The sequence below is a fragment of the Sphaerodactylus townsendi genome, linkage group LG02 (assembly GCF_021028975.2).
Source record: "Sphaerodactylus townsendi isolate TG3544 linkage group LG02, MPM_Stown_v2.3, whole genome shotgun sequence".
Lineage (NCBI taxonomy): Eukaryota > Metazoa > Chordata > Lepidosauria > Squamata > Sphaerodactylidae > Sphaerodactylus > Sphaerodactylus townsendi.
Genome location: NC_059426.1, coordinates 140,902,297 through 140,926,253, shown reverse-complemented (window position 1 = coordinate 140,926,253; position 23,957 = coordinate 140,902,297). Strand labels below are relative to the sequence as shown.

The window sequence follows — 23,957 nt, the reverse complement described above, 5'->3', positions numbered from 1 at the left end:
CACAAATGCCATTGTGGCAGGGCACTGTGGTGCAGAAACCAGGAAGTGGTCTTCCACGCTGTCATTCCTGTGCTGGCATTCTAGGGAGGAGCTGACTTCCGTTGCCTCCCAAAGGAGTTTCAGCCCAGGAAAGCCTGCTACAACTGCAGTCGACCTACGCCACCAAAAGTATGGTGTAAGCTGGTCCTCCCTATGGAATTTTCAGGGGGATTTTCTCCCCTCCCTGTGTCACCTGAAACTCAATTGGAAATAGTGTGGATGTGCTACTGTGGCACTGTACCCAACCCCCAATCTACTCCCCCATTTGGATTGGGCTGTAAGTCAGTCCTCAGCTTTTAGGCCCCATTACCAGACGTAGCACATTATTTACTTGGGTAGAGGAAGAGCAAACTTTGGCACCAAAATGCCATCTGCATGTCAGTCAAGTTTATATACTATTGCAACTGATCTACAAGGTCATCTCTGGTAATATTAGTAAAATTTCATAGAAACTTTCTATCCACATGGCACTCAAGATACACAGCAGTCTTTCTAAAGTATGATAAAAAACAATAGGTGAAACTGAACCAAGTTCATACCAGATGATATTAATAATGGGGATAGAGCTTCAGAAGAGAGAACTGAACAGGTAAATAGGAATTCAGTGCAATACAGCTATGATCTTTTTAGCACTCCAGTTAAGAGATGAACAAGTACATTCTGTACTAGTTGAATCTTTGGAACTGCATAAAGAACACTGATGAAATCTAAATAAGAATTTACTAATGCATGCAAAGGGGAGGCAAGTTCACTGTCTAAGAGAACTGGTTGTAATATTTACACTATTCACACCGCTTATTCAAGCTAGTGAAATCATTGTTCAGCTGCTTGTTTATAATATTTTAGTTGTGTGCCTTTCCAAAAAGTAAAAGCAAATAAGTGCATTATGAGAGTACTTTTCTACATTGTGAAAGCATGGCTAATTTGAAACAGCGAGCATAAGTGTACCAGTTATACTTAGGATGTGATGATAACGAGATCTACGAGCACTTCTATATGCTGACAACCTTGGAGAAGGGACGGCAGATACTTAGGTTTCCCTTCGTTTATGACTACAATAATAACAGCGTATAGTATATATAAAGATCTTTCCGAGCATTTAAAGCGCTCCCCAAACCTGTGACCATTCACACCAATACGCGCACCATCTCGCGATATCAAAGTAATGGGAAAAGCTATGGTACTTGCAGCAAGGCTGCAAATCACTTGCACGTATCCTTGAGAGTCCGGTGAAGATGAAGGAGACTGAGCTGCACAAGAGAGAGCGCCCAGCTTCGTGTCCCGAACCCACCCATCCAACTTGATCCTGCGCCCCCCTCTCCAAAGCCTCCTGGCGCGCAAAGCGCAGCGCTCTCCGTCCCAGCAGCGCCGGCTAACCGAGGCGGGTTCTTGCAGAAACCCCGCCCCGGGATCCGCCGGCGGTTGCCTTGACAGTTCCGCCTGGGCTTTTGCGGAGGGTCGGTTTGGCCTTGCCGGGTCGTGTGAGAAAGAGCAGCCCTCGGAGTCCCTTTCCAACCGGGAAGCGTCCGCCATGAACAAGTCGGAGATGGCAGACGAAGCGCTCTTCTTGTTGCTGCACAACGAGATGGTTTCTGGGCTGTACCGCGCCGCGGAACAAGGCGACGGGGTGAGTGAAGGGCTGAGACCGGCGCTCCCGGTTTGTGGGAGGAAAAGGAGGAGGCTGTAGAGACTCTGGTGTGGGGTGGACGGGAGCTGCAGGCTTATGGCACAGCGGCTGTGGCGTGAAGGCCCCAGTCGACAGGCTGCGGGAGCTTTTGCCACAAAGGATTTGCCTGGTCTTAAGGTGTCCCCAACGGATCTTATTGCTTTGTTACCATGGATTAGTTTCACCAGATCTGTTGGGATTCTGAGTCCTAATGCCCCATGGTCGTTGCTTGCTTTTCTGCTGCAAGATGTGGTCAACATCCTTTTAGGGGTGTTGGGTGTTTTTTTTTTTTGTTTCATCCTGTTACTTTCAGTGGATTTGGAAGGGTGTAACTTGGATAATGAGGAAAGTAAATAAAGAAACTTTGTTTAGGATTGCTCTGGAATTGTAGGAGACATGGGTTCAAACGTCCATGGAATCCCACAGGCCACAGGTCACAGGTTCCAGTCACTCTCACAATCTAACCTCAGGGTTGCTTTGTGGATAAATGCACGCTGCCCTCCACTTTTTGTAGGGAACACAGGATTGAAATGTAATAAATAGTTGAAAAATAGATTTTATGTAGATTTGATACAGGATTGCGGTTTTTGTACTTTCAGGAAAATGGACGGTGCATCACAAAACTGGAGAACATGGGGTTTAGAGTAGGACAAGGATTAATAGAAAGGTGAGTGGAACCTCCTTTTCATACATAGTTTGTCTTTAAATATTCCACCTGGTTCTGTATGTCTTTTTTAGAATGCCATGAGGAAAGCTTTTGAAAGATGCTGTATACTTTGTGTAATAAAAAAAAAATTAGGGGGTAGATTTATAGGCTTCTAGTAGTCTGATGTGTGTTATTGTGAAATAGGACTCGCTTGAAGAAGAAAAATGGTGAGACAAAAGGATGTTTCCTGGGCTCTTCTGAAACACCTTCTACTCCTTTGAAATGAATGAAGGATAGGACTGGCTCATTGCTTTGGGGAAGAAGCAAGTGTGGGCCAGAAAACATCAGTGGGCACCATGTTGGGGATCTCTATTGTAAGGCAACAATGAAAAACAAAACAACTTATAATAATACAATGGAACTAATTTAAAGTTGTTTTGAAAAAAAGAAGTAAGCACAGTTAATGGTATCCCAACTGTTGTTACATAGTGTATGGGTAAAAAAAATTAATGAAAGTAGCTGTAGTAACTATCCTATTATATAAAAGGCTACCCTTGGTGGAGATGACTCACTTCCAGCCTATCACCATGCACACATGGCTTGTGGACAGGGCTTACACAGAACAGGTAAAAACCACACAAACAAAACAATGTGACAGTTTATTCACTATCTCACTGCTCTCGCACTTGCCCTTCTCCCCCACTGCTGAATAATTACAGTCACGGTTCCATTTGCAGCTGACTGAGGAGGAACAGGCACAGGTGTCAGCTGCTCCCCGTGGGACTGAGGGGGTAGGAAATACAAGAGGGGTCACCCCCCCCCCCCTTGGTGGGCACTATTAACCCTAGCATGCTGATGCAGGTGTCTGGGAAAAGGATGAGGAGGGAACTGGTGACACAGGGCCAAGGGGGGAAGAAAGGCAAGAGGGGTTAGCCCACGCAATTAAAGGCATGGGCCTCCTCAAACCCACCAACAGTTTTCCAGCAGAACCCCAGCTGTTTACGTGGTTTTGCATTTCAGTGGGCTTTATTGCTGACAATAGGGTTGCCATAATTTTCCTAGAGTCTCTTACCCCCAGAATTTTCATAGGAGAGCTCCAGCCCCATCCAAAGCCCAAGACAGCTGGGGGTGGCATGGGGAGGCAGAAAAAACAAAATAACCTCAGTGGACACCAAAAGATCTCCACGGGGCTAAATGGAATTACACCACCCTTTGGGGAGGCATAAGTCAGGGGTCCCAGCTGTGGTATCCATGGCACAAAAGCCCAGCTGGGAGCTGACTATAGTTGACTTCACACCTGGAAATGCCCCAGCTCATCCTCCAGTGCAGCTGCACAGCAGCAACCATTTTAGGCTTCACTGCAGCAGACCTGAGGGACTGGTGTGTTTGTTTTCTGTACTGGTGGGGCTGCCGCTTAGGCGCTGGAGGGGGCAAATGCTCCGGCACAAGGCCATGCCAAACTCTTTCAGCCCCACTGGAGGCCATTAAATTCTCAGCTATCTCCCACTGAAATCAGTGTGGAATCGATGTTAAATGTTCTCTGGATTGTACCCATGCTTTTCAGGAAAGCCCTATGATTTCTTCTATACCTAGGCCTGGATCCAGTGAATGAAATGGATGTGAGGGGCTCAGCTTTCATTAGTTTCTTCCCTACTGCATCAGATCTCCCTTTCCATGGCCATGGTGTTTCTGGAGTTAAAGTGGATGTTGTTACGTGTCTGTCAGGAGCAGCATTTTAGGGGGTGGTGACAAATTTGTGACATTCTGATAGAAGCTGCTTTACATAAGTGGCGTGTCTATTGGGTCAAAGGTTATTTTGTTACCAACAAGCATTATTGTATTTGACTACTTCAAGATAATTAACCAAATGTCTCTGCTCTGAATTGATTTCTCTTAGGTTTACTAAAGATACTGCCAGATTCAAGGATGAATTAGATATAATGAAGTTTATTTGCAAAGATTTTTGGACTACTGTTTTCAAAAAGCAAATTGATAACCTTAGGACCAACCATCAGGTATTAATATTGTAAAAATATGGAATATGTAGAGCAGCTGGGCATGTTGCACATCTATACAAAGTCTGAAAAGGAGAAAGTTGTGATTATATATACTGAGCTGAGCTTGAAAGATAAATGTATTGATTTTAACTCTGAGATAAAATTATAGATTTAGAGCAGAGATTTCAGCAAACTCATGTTATGGAACTGCATTCTAGTCATTTTCTATTTGAAGAATAGTATTTGTATCCCAGTTACAAAATTGGAAAGCAAGGCAAGTATGTAAAATGGAACATAGACTGAGGATCTTATAAGTCAAGGAAGAATTACATGCAGTAAAATATATATATATCATAATCAACCTGGCAACAATTTATGGAGGACTGTTTAGAATAACTGCAGGGTAAATACGAGACAAAGATAAACTGACAATTATTGATGGGTTAGCTCACATACATGTTAAATGCATTATATCCACTACTGTGCCCCCCCAAGAAATGATATAAAATGGTGGTGTTTGTACAGTCATTTGTCTAAACTTCATAAAAGCTTTAAAAGTAGTAATTCTGAGAGTGGTTTATCTTGAGTTGGGGTGTGTGAGTGTGAATTAATAAACACAAATGTAGTTTGACAAGGGCATGCATGTATAGAGGTCTCTGTATGCTCCATTCCTCCAACCAGCTAGGAAAATGGTCCACGTGCCTATGATTTGTAGCTGGATTGGCATGTTAGCGTATCATTCTTCTGTGAGTAGTCATGTCTTCTGTCTGAAATGGAGATGATTATTCATTTTTGTAGGGCATCTATGTACTCCAGGACAACAAATTCCGTCTCCTGACTCAAATGTCTGCTGGTAAACAGTATTTGGAACATGCACCCAAGGTAGGTATTGCATCATAGCCTATTGAGGTTAGTAATAGTGGATACAAACTTCCTAATGAGTTGAAACATAAGCTTTATGAACAAAATATTTTCTATGCATGGGGGGGCGGGGGGGGGGCGGTCTTGATCACACTGTCCCTGACCCTTCTGCACATTTATTGTCCTTGTGTTGGACACAACACCTGCACTGACTTGCATGCATTGGTGTCTAAAGATCTGTATAGATCAGTGATGGCGAACCTTTTCAAGACCGAGTGCCCAAACTGCAACCCAAACCCCACTTATTTATCGCAAAGTGCCAACATGACAATTTAACCTGAATACTGAGGTTTTAGTATAGAAAAACGGTTGGCTCCAAGGTGCGCATTACTCGGGAGTAAGCTTGGTGGTAGTCGGTGGCTTTGCTTTGAAGCAACTGTGCAACGCTTCGAATGGGTGAATCACAACCCTAGGAGGGTTTACTCAGAAGCAAGCCCCATTGCCAGCAATCGAGCTTACTCCCAGGTAAAGGATCACGCTTTAGTTCTTCCCATGAAAATCAGTAGGGTTTAGCAGCGCTTAACCAGGTTACCTACACTGCTTCCCCAAAACTAGGTCTTAGGTTTAATGCTAATAATCTCCCTGAAATAATTACACTATTATCACATGACGAACTCTGTGCATGCGTGCCCACAGAGAGGGCTCTGAGTGCCACCTCTGGCACCCGTGCCATAGGTTCGCCACCACTGGTATAGATGTTGAAGAGGTTTCCATTAGAATGACACCCCCCCCCCCCCATTAAGAATGACAATGAATACCTGCAGAGAATTCTTCTCAAAACTGGAGAGGGCAAAAGTTCACCTTGATCATTAATAAGCTAGCAGTGTTGTTCAGAATGTTTTTCGTATCTTCATATATGCTATGTGGAAAAAGATTATTGCAAATTATGCAGATAAATATTGGAGGGGAAGTATATTTTACATAGCTTCTCCTGTTCAGTATACATTAGTGGTTTGGTTCATATTTTTGTATGCATGCTAGTATTAATAAAAGAGATCTGCTCATTGGCCTTCTATCTTTGCTTCTTGCATGTGTAATGAGGTTATTATGTAATTCAGTCTTCACTTTTTGGGCTGGCAGAAGCAACCTGTCCTACCTCAACAAGCAAAAATGTAGTCCTGTTTAGCCATTCTTTATGTATTTATTACATTTCAGTATTTGGCATTTACTTGTGGATTGATCAGAGGCGCTTTGTCAAATTTGGGAATAAAGAGTATTGTGACAGCAGAAGTTTCAGCAATGCCTGCATGTAAGTGCCCTTTTGGTCTGAGGAAAAAAAAGCTTTTATATAGCTGTGCCTTAGTATAAAGAAGTTGTTACTCAGTGCATTTTTTAGAACTGGGGAGACCAGCGGTTGATTATCAGCTGCTATAAAACTGTTGCTGTTAAGAGTGTTATAAGGAAGACTCACAACAGCAATTAAGGCTGGATTAAGACATACTGAGGTCCTGATCTATGTCAAGAAGCCTTCCTCTCCCAAGTAATTTGCTTGTATTTAAAGGCCTCTTTAATGTCTCTGAACTGCAGTTTCCATATTTTGTGCATAAACTGATGAATTCCAGAGTGGAAAGTGGCAGTTAGGTTATTTTTTTTAGACTAGTTAAAAGGACTAGGCTTTGGCTGAGGTCCCCAGATATTTCTAAAATTCAATTTGCATGTGATATCATGGATTTCTTTGTCTGTTCTCTGTATGTTGAGACCCCTTCTGCACCTGCAGAATAATGCACTTTCAATCCACTTTCAGTGTACTCCAATGAAGTCTAAGGTTGCTATTATTATTATTGACTGTAGTGGGTTTTCCAGGTTGTGTGCCTGTGGTGTAATAGTTTTTGCTCCTTTCACCCATTTTTGCCATGGATGCAGGGAAAATGTTAGGAGCAGAAACTACTAGACCATGACCATGCAGCCTGGAAAATCCACAACAGCCAGTTGATTCCAGCTGCAAAAGCCTTTGACAATACAGGTTTTGTTATTATTATTTTGATTTAATATTCCACTCTCTCCTACTGAAGCGGGCTCGGAGCAGCTCACAACATAGGTGTACAATAAGATTACATAGCATGCAATATGAAATAGTAATATAAAGACATCATCTAATAAACAACATACAAATGGCAATAAAAACTTAACCAGGGTTGGAACAACTTACTGCCCCCCTTTGATTTGACTAAAAAAAAAAAGGATAGGGGAATGAGGAAGCCAGCCAAGGTAGGCCTATTACACCGCACTGCTGCCCTCAACTATAGGCCTGGTGGAATAGCTGTCTTGCAGGCCCTGCGGAATTGAAAGAAGTCCTTTACGGCGCTGGTCTCGTTTGACAGAACATTCCACCAGAGCATTCTATTGAAGACAGCCAGATACTTTTCGGGCCAAGGTAACCAGAGGAAGACATTGGCAGACCACTTCTACTGATCTCTTGCCTTTAATTCCTCGTCATCTGTGGTCTCTATGAGTTAATTATACCCTTCTAAGACCATTGACTTCAGTTGACTTCGAAGGGCTCAGCTCTGTTTAGGGTTGCGCTACAAATCTTGCAAAAGATGTAGCCAACTCAGATTTGGCTGGATGTATTGTACAAGAGAATAGTATAGACCCAGGTAACTTTTTTTGAACTTGATAAATAGTTGCTTCAGGTAAGCAAAGTAGATACTTTATAAATTCTTTCGTTTTTTCTTTTGACAGGTAAATTTCAGGTGATGATACAGAAGATTTAAAAAAATGTGTTGAAGAAAACACCTGCCCTGTAATATCTTTAAATTGTTTATTTATTCATAATTGCAGTTTAACGCAGATACCATCTGTGTGAAACATGTTTTGCCAGTCATTAAAACATGCAAGTTATCTGATGATTGTTATCCGATGACTGTTAATCTTGTAAATTTTTAGTAATGTCCCATTTCTGCATGTTTCTAGGAACATGTAGTTTGTAAGTATGTAATAATGGTGGGATATCTGATTAAATACAATGTTTGAATTTCGCGTTTGTTGTTTTGGCCAAGTGTGCAGAATTTATTCTGACCTGCCCTGTATATGGGTAAGTCTCCAAACTACCAGTATCTTTTGAAGTGCTATGAAGTTGCTGATGGGGGTTCCATTTTATTGCTAACGTAAGCAATCTACTACAATGGGATTTCCTGGAATGGAAACATTTGTCAATCCACAGCAATCTTTTTCAGGATGGGTGAAAGATGATTGGGGGCTCTCATCTTAATTCTCCCCTTGAAATGAATTCTTCCGTGAGGGTCCTGATTTGTATTTCTTGCTTACATCAGCTGCAGTTACTCCAGGACCTCCTGAGTAGGAAGTCAAGGTAGAATTCTTAATTTGACTTTTATGTAGAGATGAACGGCACTGTAGCCTCTCTGCCTTTGGCAATGCACAATTTGTATATGGACAACCTCCATTTATGTTGTAAGCTGACTAATGTACTTTGTCTTAAAAAGTGACAGCAGGCCTGTATATACTGAAAGGTTTTACTAAGAATTTATACACTTTCTAGTCTGATCTGAACTGGGGCGGAATATCTCCATAAATAGTCTGTGAATACTTTTCTTTATTATGCAGTGGGTGGGAGAAGATTATGCATCTGTTGTATAGGATGTTCCAAGATAGAATATAACATCTTTTATAGATGTGAGATCATGTCAGATGCATCTGAAGAAGTGAACTCTATGACAGGCTATGCTGCAATAAAATTTTGTTGATTTCTAGATGCAACAACACTCTCCACTTTATTTTTGCTGCTGGAGACTACACAGATCTCTCAAACCAGATTATGGCTGCATAGCGTTGTGAAGTGGTTGAGAGCAGGTGGATTCTAATCTGGAGAACCGAGTTTGAATCTCCATTCCTCCACCAGAGTGGCAGAGGCTTATCTGGCGAACCAGATGTGTTTCCGCACTCCAACATTCCTGCTGGGTGACCTTGGGCTAGTCACAGTTCTTTGGAACTCTCTCAGCCCCACCTACCTCACAAGGTGTCTGTTGGGGGGAGAGGAAGGAAAAGGAGCTCGTAGGCCACCTTGACTCTCCCTATAGGAGAGAAAGGTTGGGTATAAATCCAAACTCTTCTTCTTTTCAAGGTTATTTACCTAGGATGATTTCCATCATCTGGGTCTCAGTTTCTCTCTCTTTCCGATGCAGTGCTTCCATCTTGAGGCTGTGTGAGTACTGCTTTGCCCTAAAAATTGATCCTGTTGACACACTCCTCTTATAACTTGCATTTTGAAGACTATTCATGGTGTAATTACTCTGCAGCTTTCCTGATAGTTCTATGACCATTAAAGGGCATAAATCAGTCTGTGGCAGGAAAGCTCCCTCCTGCATCATGGCTCCAATGCTGAGCTTTCTGCAGTCTCACCAGTCTTCATTGCTAGCTTTTGCTTAGCTTCAGCTCACACCCATTGCCTTGTCATTTTTTTCTAGCTAGAACGATATCTTGTGGGCACAGCTTTATTTCTCTGTGAAGAGATTTGCCTGCTTCCTTCATATTCACAAGTACAGCCGAGCTGTCTTCAAAACCAAATGGGACCTGCTTGATGACAAGAAAATTCTGTACGTGAACTGAATGGAAATCCAAAGAGCTGTTTTGAACACAATCTACCAAATTGCGCAGTGCAAATATAGCCAGATGGCTGCTAGCTCTGCTGTAGCAGATAAATTCTTGAATTTTAGCTATTATTATCCTTTGGCTTAAGATATGATATAGAATATGACAGTAAAAGAGAGAAATAAAGTATTAGTAATCTAGATTCGGGGCTAGAAAAGCAGAAATAAAGCAACTGGAAATTTCTAACACAATCAAGTTGATATAGAGTGACTCTGGGCATTCTCTGTCACTATTTCATTTTTAAAAATGTAATTCAATTGTGTTTACATTATTTACAGTCTGCCTTCTGCACAGGGACTCAAGGCAAACTATGAACAGTGATTGGCAAAGGAGTTAAGATAAGCATAACTGGGCTCAGGATATTTTTTTAAGTAAGAGTTGACCTGATAGTAATATTTCTGTATTATTATATCCACTGAATAAAGTGGTTAATTTTATAACAGCAATATCAGTTAGGGAGGGAAGGCGGGTTAGAAGTTTGGTTGATTTGAAACAAACCTGAGTACACATCATAAACTTTGGAAGATCTGTTGTTTGATTAGAGTCCAAGCATGTTGACTAGCTCATGTTATGAACCATATCTATTTAGAAAGCATGGACCAGTACAAAGATTTAACAGGTGTCAATGCTCCCAATAATAATTCAAGAAACTTAAAAAAACCCCTTTATTGTAAATATTAAAATGGCCCTATACAATTTTGCTTTAACTGATAGGGGGAGGGGGAGGAATCTGTACAGATCTGATTCTTTAAAAACCTGTGTTTAAAAAAAAACAAGCTCATTAGTTTTCTTCCACAGTTTAACCTAGATGCTTTCAGTCTGGATACAGTTCTCACAAACTGCTTGCTGGCAAAAGAGTCTACAAGAAAGTGTTTAGGCACTCTGTTGTTGACCTCTTTCAAGCTAAGTCTGTTGCTAAAATCAACAACTGTTGCAAAAATCATTTTAAACTACTTGTCATATAATCTAACAAGGTCAAGTTGAAAGGTAGGGCACAGCTGGAGTTCTTCACCCTTAAGTCACAGAAGAGCTGGTTGATTATATTGGCATAGCATTCCATCAAAACTATTAGGATAGTCCATGCTTCTTTTCTCTCCAGACTTTTATCAAGATGGCTCATCAGCTAGGTCATACTGGTCAAAGTACCTGGTGGCGGGGAGGAGAGAAAACTCATGAAAATAGAAGTTATAGGAAAAAATCTTACATATAAGACTTGAATGTGTCAGAGATGCAAGAAGTACATTTCTTCAACAGACTAATGGTGTATTAAGCAAGTGACAGAATTACAATAAATTTGACTGTCTTCAATAACAACAACCAGAGAAGCTCAGGACTAGACAGAAGGCCATACAGCCTAGCAAATAGGTGGCTATTCTAATGTGGCAGCCCCAAGGATCAGGGCGGCCTCTCTCATCTGTTCTTTTGTTGAGTCCTCCAGCGCACTGTTGGGCTCAAAAGCGAGGGAGGACTCACCAGTTGCCTCTCTTTCATGATCCACAAAATTTCTCAGCCTTGGGAAGAGTGGATCCAACTTACTCTTTGGCCTTGGTTCTCCCTTCCTTTATATAGATACTGTTCTGCCCCACCAGTCAGGGTGTTGGGGCGGAGCCAAGCCTGCTCTTCCTCAGCAGCATTGCCTGCCTTTTCCATTCCTCTTTTGGCTCCCACCCCTCCTGCACCTTCCCTTGACTCCACCCCCCTTCCCTGCTCTGGCTGGTATCATGGGGCCTGAATCTGCCCAGGTCTCTCCTCCCTAGTTCCTCTGTCGGCCTGGCACCTGCTTCTACAGTGTCGGGCCACTGCTCTGTCCTCCACAGTCTGATGTCCTCTAGCCTTCCACCCTGCTCGGCTTCAGCCCAAGGTCCGCTTGGCTGATGCATCTGCCACCGCCTATTCCCCCTCACTGAGGCTGAAGGTGAGTTGCTCCCCAGCTCTCCTGGCGGCTGGGGGAGGCGAGAAGGTGGTTGCTTGGCCTGGGGGCACCTCCCTGCTTTGACTGGTGGATGTGGTCAGCCTGTTTCTTTGGGAGTGCCTTCAGGAGGTGGTGGGCGGGCCTCGCTGGTGACTGGCTTGCCTGAGTCCCAGGCAGCGGCCCCTACCTTGGAGCCAGGGATGGCTGCTGTCCCGGTACAATTAAGCATAGAATTAAAGCAACAAAAAGGCCTACTTTTGGCCATATAAGAGTAAGTATTTCTGGCATGTGAAGGAGTGGTTGAATTCTATAATTAAATTCCTTTGTGAGATTGTCCTGCCCAATTTACAGCACACTCTTGCTCAGGGATCAAAACACTCTATATCTAATGCACCAGGAAAAATGCTCAAGGATCCCTAAGTGTCGTTGCTGCTGTTGATTATTGGTGCATGGTGCCTACAGTAACCTTCCCAGAATCATCCATGTCACTTTGGATCACAGATTAACAATGATGGGAGGTGGGAGGCTTTTGCTGTGGGGAGAGGAAGGGAAGGAGTTTGTAAGCCGTTTTGAGACTCATTATGGTTGAGAACAGCAGGGTATAAATCCAAGTTCTCCCTTTGAAGGTTTTTAAGCAGAGGCTAGATGGCCATCTGAAAGCAATTCTGATGCTGATTCTTAGGCAGATTGTTTGAGGGAGGGCATCAGTGCTTGGCTCTCATTGCCCTTTCCTACATGCCCAGGATAATGCCAATTACCACTTTGAGGTCAGGAAGCAATTTCCCTCCAGGTCAGATTGGCCAGAGATCTTGGTGGTTTTCTGCCATCTGGGCATGGAGCAAGGGTCACTGGGAAGGGGGGGCGGGAGAAGGTAGTTGTGAATTTCCTGCATTGTACAGGGGTTGAATCAGATGACCCTGAAGATCCCTTCCAACTCTATGATTCTAAGTCAGGGGTCCCCAAACTTTTTAAACAGAGGGCCAGTTACTGTCCCTCAGACTGTTGGAGGGCCGGACTAAAAAAAAGCTATGAACAAATTCCTATGCACAAATGATTGTAAAATGTTTGATTTCACCTTTCAGCCTTTCTGTCATGGTCTATTTTTAGAACAGTGACCAAAGTATGTCAAGTACAGAGTGGGTTCCAAATATTGTTGGGGAGGCTGTGGAATACCTTCCCAATGCAAGTAAAAAAAAAAAGCAAGAACTTTCCCAATGGAAGCATTCCATCTAACAACTTGGGAGGGATCAGGTATCTTCCTGGGTTCTTTCCTCTAACTTAGCAATGAAGCGATTCGCCAGCCTGGCTGATGCCAATGGAAGTGAGGCGGAACAGAAAGCCTGAGAGCAACACATGGAGAGGGAAGGGCGGAGCAGGCGTTGCCACATGTAAGGTTTCCAACTCTGGGTCAAGAAGAAAATTCCATGGAAAAGATTTGGGGGGGTGCCATCAATGTAGCTACCTTTGCAATCCAACAGCCCGTTGGGGCCGGTTCCTCCTCTCCCTCGAGCCCCCACTGCACATGAATGGAGCCAGTGCCGCCATGCCTGGCGGGCCGGATAAATGCCTTCAGGGGGCCACATTTGGCCCCCGGGCCGTAGTTTGGGGACCCCTGTTCTAAGTGGTCAAGTCAAAGGTCCAAGCCAGTGCTGCTACATAGGTACAACTGTGGTCCTTGGGAGTACAAACACTCAAGTTTCTAGCAGTTTATTGGATAAAACAACAGCTCTGAACAGCACACCTACTTTCCTTAAATAGCCAACCCAGTAGATACAGTATCTTCCATACCTGCCAACTAAACAAATTAACAGGTTCAGAGCTGATACTCTATTTTCATTCTTGTTCTCCTACGACAGAGGAAAGCAGAATTAATGCAGAATATATTTGAAGTTTAGAGAATGTCAACATTCACAATTCTGGACAAATCTGGCAAATGTCCATGAACCCAAAGATAAGCGAGTGAACAAAAGCCACCTAACTGATTATCTATATTCACTGATGTATAAAATGGAGTAACACTAGTTTCAGATATTCAGAAAACTTAATCTGATACAGTTAATGTTCTGTGAGTGTCACACACCAAGGTGGGTAGTCAGAATGATTCTGGTTAGATACTTAGAGAAGGAAGGTAAATGAAAAACACAAAAATTTATACAACCGAGATAACCGAGTAGAACGACACCTACATACTAGAGAGTATTTTCTAAATTCATTTTATTCAGTGATTTGCTGAGCCAGCTTACCTCCAAAACTCTTACTTCAGAGCATCTTCTTGCCAGTTGCCGAATTAGGGAGTGAGCCTCTGGTAACAATGGTTTTTCAAGACAGGCCAGCAGAGCATAAAGCCATCTGCCCTACAGGAATTTAATGGGAGGTGCATCCTGAAAGTAATGTTTCACTACTGGTACTTTGTCCGAACAAAGTGGGGAAGAGCAATTTTATCTTCAACATATACACAAACGTATCAATCCCAATAACATCACTTTGCCCACAAGTTAATCCACCAGAATAAAAATGATTGTTTTTTAAGGCCATGCCAAATAGTAGATACGCATGGTCTTATGTAGCAATTAAAGTACCACACTAGGATCTGGGAGAGACCCAGGTTCAAACTTCCAGTCTGCCATGGAAGCTTGCTGGGTGACCCTTGGCCAGTCCCTGCACCTAACCTGGCTCACTGAGTTATTGTGAAGATAAAATTGAGGAAAGGAGGAACAAAGCTGTAAGCTGCTATTTAGGTATAAATATCAAAAAAATAACTACGTCTAATTTAGCACACCTATTCAGGCAAGCTGGGTTGTGCACAAAGTTCTTAACTGCAAACATGGAGCATACAGGTTCCTTCTTCATGACTGCTATATTAAGCAACTTACGTTTCATTTTTGGAGTCAACAATATCTACTTAGGTTTCTATGAGTTCAAGTAATCATATCTGTAGAGAAGGACCATGCTTTCTTAAAAGATAAATCAACTTAAAATACAGAAAACTGATTCAGAAAAATGTACTGCTGGTTAATGGCATGTCAGCAAGACCATATAATTCCACTAACTGCTAAGCAGGCATTTCACTAAAAGAGACCTACTGGCCCATTATACATGGAACTCTTCCCTTGGGGCTCTTAGCAGTTCAGTGGGGCTGTAGTGTAGTCTCCTTGTGTTTCTCTGTTTACATGCAAGGAACCATGCCCTGCAGCTGCTTGCTGAAGTCTTAACAGCTTCTGCTTTTCCTGGTTCTCTTAACTCCACCCATTACCTCCCTCTTAAAGGCACAGATCCCATCACATTCGGTAATTGCAAGATAAAGGTACCTCTTAAAGGTAAAACCCTTTAAATTGAACTTATATCAATACACCTGTAATTTCAGTTGTATTGATATTGTAACCCGCCCCCCTCAAAAAAAGAAAGAGGCAGGGCAATTCACTGAACCACACTGTGCTGGAGAAGAGAAATAAGTCCTAGAACTGATATCTCTCTTCCTCACACACAAACATAAAATGCAATAAAAAACAGCAATTTTGCAGTGCTTCTCTGTTGATATCGATATATCTATATATCAATATACTAAATAACAAAAACTGAAGTATTAGCAAATCTGAAAAGGGGGAAGGGGAGAGGTGTGTGAGGGAGTGGGAGGGGCTGGGGTTGGGCCTAGGGAAAATGTTCAGGCAATGCTGTGCTCGCTGGGAAATCTCCCCCACTCTGGCAGCGAAGAAAATTAAAGTCATGCGGAAAGTGGTGTGACTTAGTGTGAGGAGAATGGAAACTGAAAGTGGGGCTCAGGGAAATACATCCATACAAGAAATCTTGCTGCAACAGACATTTGCCCTTGCCGCACAGCAGTGACCTGGTGCATAATGGCCTACTGACTGACTGAAAGTGCATCTGGGCTCCATAGTATGGTTGGAAGGCCTGTGGTCCAAGAATCTTGCTGAGGCTCAACAGTTCTGGGTCTAGTCAGTGCCTGTAACTCTCATGAGTGTCTCCTTCTGTTTCATGATGGATGAAAAGTGGGGGTAGGGATGTAGTAACAAAGCAAGCGATCAAATATTTCTAATTAATTTCCAAAATAATTAATTTCTAAAATATTTCTAATTAATTTCTAATTCTAATATTTCTAATTCAGCTAAGCTTCAAGTGGGATAGTTTGCTTTTCAACATGAACACATGAAGTAAAAGGTACCAGTTCTGAAGTAAATTCCTTCTCCGAAAACCAGTTTATCAGATATTCCAAGACACTGGTTACTGTTGCCTTTTAAGAAGAAAAGAAGAAGCTATGAAAAACAGTTCTCTATAGGAACGCTTCCTCATAGTCCTTGTATTGCATTATCAGATAAGAACTATACTTGTATCTGATGTTTCACATAAACACTAGGGAGTAATCCAGAAACCAGGTATTTAAATAAATAGCAACCTCTACTTAGGTTCACATGCAAAGCTACTGACTCCAATGCAGTTTCATATTTGGTTATCTTATGAGGTAGTAGCTGGCAGAGTCTACCCTAAACATTTTTTCCATTGGCCCACAAACTGGAGGATCAAACTACAAGGGACAAATAGTCCTAGATACATACAGATGTAAAAATCATTTTGGGTAAATTATAATCACACTATGATTTTCATCAAGCTTATCTGTATGACACTATATATAATTTTTGCAAGTATTAGCTTGCATTCACCAAACATATGAGGAGAGACAGTGAGCGTGTGGGCCTCGTTCTTGGCTCCATGTGACAGCCTGATCATCTGCAGAGACAACGGCACCAATGAAGTGCCTGCACAAACTCTCACTCCCCACTAATTGGGACAGAAGGAGACTGAGCAGTTGCCCCTGCAGATGACAAGGCTGTTGTGTGAAAGTAAGGCCTGCGTGCTCACGTGTTCCATGTCTAAGTGGCACTATCATGTGCACCAGACTACCCTTATGGAAGGATGTCTACATAAGTAGCAGAAGAGCTACAAAGACCTTGCCACTAACCCCACTTAAGAATGACAGTAACAGAGATACCTGGTTCATTCTGCTAACAATGCTCAGGAGTGGAGGAAAGCCAACCTGGGGGTGGGGAGGGGGAAATCATCAGAATTCGTTAAGATACAAAATTATTCGTAGGAAATCTAAATCAATTGTAGATGTACAGGCTAGCAACTTTTGTGCTTGCTACTCACCTGTACATAATCAATTCCTTGATTTTCATCATTGGATACTTGAACACCTGTATTTAAATACAACTTTTCACCCAGACAAAATTTTTTCCAGCCTTCTTCGTCATCTGATTTGGGCTGAGGGCAGCAAGCAAACAAGATGTTTTTCTTATTTTAATAAAACAAAATATTGCGGGCCCCCTCCCCCAAGGTTACATGAAATACCCTCACACACAAATGTTAATCCTGTATGTTTAGTTTACAATAAGATACTGTACTGTGGTAGTATCTCAGCATTACTAAATGAGAAGAAAAAAAGAAATGTTCCAGAAGGGGCTGTAGTTCTCAAGACAGCTTGCTCTGCATTATTCCTGAGCAAGAGATCTGTTGATCAAGATTACAATGTCAAATTATACTCACCATTGTAACGTTACTGTCCAAATGCTGGGACTTCCAGTGGTCCCTGTGTTTGTTCACACTCTGGAAAATTGAAAAAGTAAAATCTAGAAAATTTTCTCTACGGTTTTGGCGTTTAGTACGGTTATTCAGATTGACTGATTAAAAGCCTTCTGACCAATTCTAAAGGTGCCCCCAATTAATCAAGTAGATATTTAAAACCCAATTAAAAATACTGATATTTACACAAGTGGCAAATGGCATGAGGAGAGGTATCCCTTTCACTCACAGACTCTTTGTAATAGACATATTACCTAAAAATAAAATGATCCCTTTTTCTTCAGAACTGTTTTTACTCAGGTGCAAGTTTATAAAAAAATAATAATCCGCCTAATTCCACCAACAACATGTTCAATGTACCAACTAAGATGCTTTCATCAAATGATGAACCTCCTAAACTTTCTTTTGACTTGTACACCTCTTTCGTCACTCCTGAGGCAGTGCTGTTACGCAGCACACTTCTGCTCATGCAACACTGTCTTTTAAGGAGCCAATATGCGTCCAGCACAAGAGGAGTGGGCTCTGCAGCTGATGGAGAGAAGTGCAAGCAGAAAAAAATGTACAGGATCCCAGCCCTAACATCATGATTTTTATTAGTTTTGCAATATCAAGAAAAAAACAGAAGTGAAGGTTCCCAAAGCCTTGTTTCCATAAACAAAGTAATGAGTTGGGTGCTGTGTGGTTTCCGGGCTGTATGGCCGTGTTCTAGCAGCATTCTCTCCTGACGTTTCGCCTGCATCTGTGGCTGGCATCTTCAGAGGATCCTCTGAAGATGCCAGCCACAGATGCAGGCGAAACGTCAGGAGAGAATGCTGCTAGAACACGGCCATACAGCCCGGAAACCACACAGCACCCAAGTGATTCCGGTCGTGAAAGCCTTCGACAATACAAAGTAATGAGTGACTCTCTTGAAAATGCGTATTATGAGATTAGGCACCTTCCAAGTAAGAATGGCTTCAGGGCTGGAGTAGGAAAAAGAGAGTCACCTGGCGAACAGCAGAAAAGTGAGACACTTGTTGTTGCTGCCATCTCAGAGTTGGTGAATATCCTTCAGGGGCAGGGAGGCATCCCGAGAGCTATGAAAAGAAAGGGGATTAATTAAGTTATTAATGATTGACAATATAAATTCTGAGGTTCTCTTTTGACCCATGCATTAATACTACTGCATTTTCTCTGGTCATTACAACACTTGAAGTAAATTAGGCTGAGAGAGAGAGAGAGAGAGAGAGGGCTGTAAGGTCACACAACAAGTTGATTCACTGTAGATAAGATGGGAAAATTTAAATCACATGGAAGTAGATGAAACACTCAAGAGTTCCACAGCACTGTCTTCTACTTTTGAAACCCACTTTCTGTATTATGGTATGCCATGTCTTAGACAGTCTGTTATACTTTCTGTTGCACTGTTTTCCAATTCTGCAGTTCTAGTTCTACTGTACTATTTATTGGAGGTCTTTTGTCACCTGATTGGATTGTTTTTTAAATGGTGTAATTTGCCTTGAGTCTCAGCTAAAAGGCAGTCTATAAATAAAATAAAATATGGTTGCTATAGCAATTCATAGCCATCCAAAGTCACAACCAACAGGGACAGACTTTAGCACACACTGGGGCCAGATTCATGGGCAGAGGTAGAGTGTACTTTTGAAGGCTTTCACGGCCAGAATCACTAGGTTGTTGTGGGTTTCCTAGGTTGTATGGCTGGAAAATCCACACAATGCAGAGTGTACTTCTTTCAAAATGGTGGCAGGCTATATCACATGCTAGGTAGGACAAGAGTCAGAGAGAAAGGGCTGCTTCCAAAGCATATCACCTTGTCTAGAACTCCTCCCCTTATAAAACCAGTTTGCCATGCATTGCATTTGTTTTGCCTCTGTGGATCAAGATATGAGAAAGCCTGGCCTTGCTAGCTAGAATAATTAGTAGAAATAACTAGCTAAAATCTGTACACCCTGACCCAGTCAACATTATTTATGGCTAAATTTACAGATTCAGAGAGAAGAGAAGCAATGACTATAGTGGACATCAAGTGAAAATTGATTAGTAACCAAAACCCCAGCAGCAGTGAAAATGTTGATTCAGAGTTGTATTCAACAATTGTTTGTACTACATGGATGCACCCTTGCAACACCTTTAAGATTTACCAGCATTACTGCAATTCCTGCAATTCCAAGTTTGTTCTGTAAGACTAGATACCAATTTACATGAACTCTGTTTTTGCTACTGGTAATCCTGTAAAACTTTTGTGCAATTTGGATAAGGTAATCTTGCAGAACAAACCTTGAAGTTTTGTTCTCTCATTATGTTTCCACCACAGTCCAGTCTTAAATGAACAAAGAACATTATGGTATAGGGGCTAGAGGGCCAGAGTAAGATGGTTCAGGGCAAAAGTGTACCAATCTTTGCTCAGCTATGAAGCTCATTGTGTGAACTTGGATGAGTCACTGCTGTTGAGAAACTTCAATGAGGAGAGAGAATCTCAATGTTTACTGCTGCCAGGAGCTCCTTGAAACATGCAAAAGAAATGCTGTCACTACATTTCCTCAGAACTTACTGAAATATTCACTGTCTGTTTCTTTTTCAGTTTTCTGGGGTCTATCTGGGCCACAACAACATCTGGGCATTTTGCAGCTTCAATCCTACAAAACAAGAAAACAAACGTCCTATTTTTTAAAAAATGTCTTCCAATTTAGTACAGAAATTATCTAAGAATGCTTGTATTTTTCACATCTGAAGAGATTCTTTTACATGACTAACACCACAAAATGACTTTTAATTACCACAACTACTCTTCTGTCCCAGCTGGCCTGCCACAGACCTTCTGTACTGCTTTCTCTTTGGCAGATTCCGCATGGGCCAAAAACAGTGATGTGAAAATGGTGTGAAAACGGTATAAACCCTTTTACACCATTTTCACACTGCTGTTTTTGGCCCATGCGGAATGAGCCTTTGATAGAATCTGGACTTTTTGATAGTGACCATAACAAACAGAATCAGTACTGACAAATTAAAACCAAACTATATTTTCTATACACCAATATTCCCAACAATTTGTTTGCTGTACTGCAGCATGAACTCTCAAAGCTTAAACTTTCAACAAGAATCTTATTTGGAACACTGATCTGTCAGCTATTATCTGCCCAGTTCTCAGTAGGGGGTGCCATCTTTTTTTTCTGACCCTGCTGTTTTTAAATACCAAATGAGAGACAGAAGCAAAGCAGCTAAAACTTTCTTCACATCATTTATGTTCATGCAAACAAAAACTTCACTTGGAGACAGCAACTCTGCCCTGAGAGCACTCTCTCATAATTATTTCTAAACTCTTGCTGATGAACATATGGCTTGAATTCTAGCTGTCCACATTCTTATGACCTTGTAAATAATGGAAGGTTTGGATTCACAGACCTGCAGCAGACGTTTTGAAGGCAATAAAATCTTTCTCATAAAGTCTTTACTTCTATTTTTTAAAATCTAGCTTTTCTTGTGGGATTCAGTTTTTGTTCTCTTTTTTTTTCTTGAAGCAGCTTTATTTCCAGGCTGTTTTCTGTCTAGTGGCAGAACAGGTTGTGACTGAGATTAGAGAATCAGAATCCTTCACCATAGGACTAAAGTGTTCTTAATGCCACCACATGTAATATTCTGAAAACCTTCTGCAGCTGATCAAATGGATGCCTGCTAGCACAGAGTGAATCTCAGAAAAAAGGGCACCTGCACTGCATTAAGTTCACTAGATTTTATCTCCATTTATTTAAGGATGCAATACTACTGGCAAGCATCTTCAGACAAGCAATGCTAAAAGATGAACATAAGCAGAATATGGCTACTAAGGCAAATAAATGTACCTTCACTCCACAAGCCTTGAGCATATAACAACCACATTCTTCATTAAGATCATATAGTGATATTAAGTGCCAAACCCAGGCAGAACCTAACGCGCTTGTTTATCAAGGGAAGCGCTGCCCCGTTGAACCATAAGGAAACTGTGGGTGTACTAGAAGGGGCGATCCGATCCAGATAACCCTTAGCATCGGTATGGGACAGCTGCATGGCCGTCTCCAAAAGGAGGGTCCGATCAAACCCAGCCCGCTCTTTCCACTCACCCGGGGGCGGGCAGCCCCTTTCCCAACCCTGCAGACTCTCGACCCACTTACTGAACCCGCTTTAAATACTCTTGGGGTGTCCTGGGGGGCACGGTAGGGTCGAAATCCTCCGGGATGTCACAGTCCTCCACAGGCAAAAGGCAGGGCATCAATTCCTCGACAGTCGACTCCATCGCAGCCCTCCCAGCAGCAGAACGCTCTTCGACAGGGAATGCAAAACGCATGTGCAAAAAGACGCCCATGACGGCACGGCTGCGACCGAAATGCAAAACCCGCGCGCCTCTAAAGATGGTGGAGGGCAGGAACAGCCTGACTTTTTGAAGGAGGATTTTAAAGGGGTTTCTTCGAAAACGGGTGATTTGGCGCGTGTGCCCTGACTTGCTACTCTCCCTTTCTTGACGTTTTATTCCGGATTTCTGTGAGATGCGGAGTGATGCAGTGAAATAGAATATGGAGAATCGGAGCCTCTATAATGTAACTTCTCCGCAGGCTTTTCTTGAGCGTTTCAGAGCAAACCAGGAGGCAGACCTTTCTGTGGAAATGCAGCGTGTGTGATGGGTGCGCAAGAATGTCCTACTAACTGAATTTCTCAAGGCTGAGAGGGCGGTCTACTCTGCCCCAATGGCAAATGTCTGTTAGACGCTTGCCTTGTATCAGCTGTGACTTGATGGCACTTTCCTCTTCCACCACCAAGAGTTGAACCCACAAAGCTACCTTACACTGAGTCAGACCATCAATTCCTCAAGATTAATATTGTCGACTCAGACTAGTTACGTAGTTTGCCCTCATGGTCAGGGCTGGAGGTCTTTCACATTAACTAGCACCTGATCCTCTTAACTGGATATGCCAGAAATTGATTCTGAGACCTTCTGTATGCCAAAGAGATCCTACCACTGAGCCATGACCCCTCTCCAAATTGCTCAATACATGGACAAAAATAGTGCACAGCAAATAATGGATTATGTGCACATTCACGGTCATCTTTCCTAACGAGCCCAAATGTTTTTATGTCCTCAGGCTTTTCTGCATAATTTAAAACATTTTGAGGCAGGAAATAAAAACGTTTTCTCCATGGAGTTCTGCATTGCGTTTACCCAAAACGTTTTATTCCCAACCTCAAAACATGTTAAATGAATCCCCTTTTCAAATGATTCTCTGGCTGAAATGTTTTGAAAACAACTTCAGTTGCTGTGCGATTTATTTACTACATTCAATTCACATTCTTCTCTACTTCCCTGAACTTCCTCCTCAACCCATTTTCTAAGCTCACTCAGTTCCTCCTCACCTGTTTATTTGCAGCATTACTCTGTTCATTCTTATATTTCTTTTTTTTTTGGGGGGGGGCGCAATCTTTAAAGCATCAAGTATATGAGAGGTATAGAATGCAGCACAAGGCTATAAAGCATTAAAGCATCAATTCAACACAGCTCCAAAAAAAAAAAAAAAAAGGAAAAATTATGTACTGGCAGCCAGGACCTGTTTCTAGGGGGTGAATGTACACAAAGGGAGGGGATTGAAATTGTTTTACAATTTAGATTTTTGTGGAAAGGGCCCTCTTGTACAAAATGGAGGCATAAAATGACATGTACTTCAAAATGATGAGGTATTTCTATACCACTCCAAAAACTGAAATTTAATATAGATATATTAGGTGGGTTACAGTGTTAGGCTGTAGTAGTGGAACACCATTCCAGACTGGTAGAACCTGAAAGACAACCATTTTTTTTCAACATCTAAGCTTTCAAGAGTCAAAATTCATTTGTTCAAGTCCCTCCATTTTTATCTGAATACTTAAGAACTTAATTAACTACTTTAGGATACACATACATGAGGTGAATATCTTCAAACCTGAGTCTTAAATATTCTGATTTTTAGTATCATGTTACCCTTAGGCTAGCCAGATCTCATCAGATTTCAGAAGCAGGTGAACCCAGCAAGCATTTGAATGGGAGACCTCCAAGGAATATCAGGACCATGACACAGAGGCAGGCAACGTCAAACATCTCTGAATGTCTCCTGCTTTGAAAATGCCACCAGGGGCTGCTGTAAGTCAGAAGTGGCTTGACAGCAAAAAAACTTTCCTCAAAAAAAGCATAAATACACTCACTTTAATTCCCTGCAACTTGTCAATGAAAGACAAAACAGTTTTGTAAAGAATTGTTTATTCTAGTCAACGCTTAGAAACGTATGTATCATCCCTACATATTTTATTTAAAAAAACTTTATAAAAATACAGATATATACACATTAGTGTTCTTCATGCCTTTTCACTTGTGGAAACCTGTATTAATCGCACCTACTATGCTTCCATCATTAGGAGAAAAAGGTATCAAGCCCTGCTTTTTCTGGCAATTCACATTAAAAAACAAATCAAGCATGTCGCTAATGTAGATCTAGAACATGATGAAGACTTTAAGAGATATTAGGGATTTTTCTATTCATTACTATGTATACTATAACAATATAGAGCACTTCG

General features: G+C 41.9%; 2 protein-coding genes across 3 annotated transcripts; one reads left to right on the top strand and one right to left on the bottom strand.

Moving 5' to 3' along the window:
* Positions 1–1,203: 1,203 nt before the first annotated feature.
* TRAPPC6B (trafficking protein particle complex subunit 6B) lies at positions 1,204–8,979 on the top strand. The gene is made up of 6 exons (XM_048486215.1): positions 1,204–1,666; positions 2,305–2,372; positions 4,249–4,366; positions 5,147–5,230; positions 6,425–6,518; positions 7,952–8,979. The coding sequence occupies exons 1-6, from the start codon at positions 1,571–1,573 to the stop codon at positions 7,981–7,983; spliced, it is 492 nt and encodes a 163-aa protein (XP_048342172.1). The 5' UTR covers positions 1,204–1,570; the 3' UTR covers positions 7,984–8,979.
* A 1,549-nt stretch (positions 8,980–10,528) lies between these two features.
* Positions 10,529–21,709, bottom strand: GEMIN2 (gem nuclear organelle associated protein 2). 2 transcript variants are annotated; one of them, XM_048486222.1, is made up of 10 exons: positions 21,533–21,708; positions 19,936–20,020; positions 18,371–18,460; positions 17,349–17,408; positions 16,953–17,066; positions 16,795–16,839; positions 15,970–16,038; positions 14,033–14,143; positions 13,578–13,636; positions 10,529–11,023 (listed from the first exon to the last, which is right to left on the bottom strand). In XM_048486222.1, the coding sequence occupies exons 1-10, from the start codon at positions 21,703–21,705 to the stop codon at positions 10,984–10,986; spliced, it is 846 nt and encodes a 281-aa protein (XP_048342179.1). In that variant the 5' UTR covers positions 21,706–21,708; the 3' UTR covers positions 10,529–10,983. The 2 variants fall into 2 exon arrangements, with proteins under 2 accessions (XP_048342179.1, XP_048342180.1); XM_048486223.1 differs by lacking the exons at positions 15,970–16,038; positions 16,795–16,839 and having other exon boundaries at positions 21,533–21,709.
* Positions 21,710–23,957: the final 2,248 nt, after the last annotated feature.

What these genes read in the sequence shown, in the direction of transcription:
- GEMIN2 (XM_048486222.1), bottom strand. Translation starts at nt 21,705, where the DNA reads ATGCGTTTTGCATTCCCTGTCGAAGAGCGTTCTGCTGCTGGGAGGGCT. An exon ending in GAGTATTTAAAGCGGGTTCA is followed by an intron (nt 20,021 to 21,532) that starts GTAAGTGGGTCG and finishes CTTGTTTTGTAG; the next exon opens with GATTGAAGCTGCAAAATGCC. An exon ending in CTGAAGTAAGAGTTTTGGAG is followed by an intron (nt 13,637 to 14,032) that starts GTAAGCTGGCTC and finishes CCTCTGTCGTAG; the next exon opens with GAGAACAAGAATGAAAATAG.
- TRAPPC6B (XM_048486215.1), top strand. Translation starts at nt 1,571, where the DNA reads ATGAACAAGTCGGAGATGGCAGACGAAGCGCTCTTCTTGTTGCTGCAC. An exon ending in ACCTTAGGACCAACCATCAG is followed by an intron (nt 4,367 to 5,146) that starts GTATTAATATTG and finishes TCATTTTTGTAG; the next exon opens with GGCATCTATGTACTCCAGGA. An exon ending in AGTTTCAGCAATGCCTGCAT is followed by an intron (nt 6,519 to 7,951) that starts GTAAGTGCCCTT and finishes TTCTTTTGACAG; the next exon opens with GTAAATTTCAGGTGATGATA.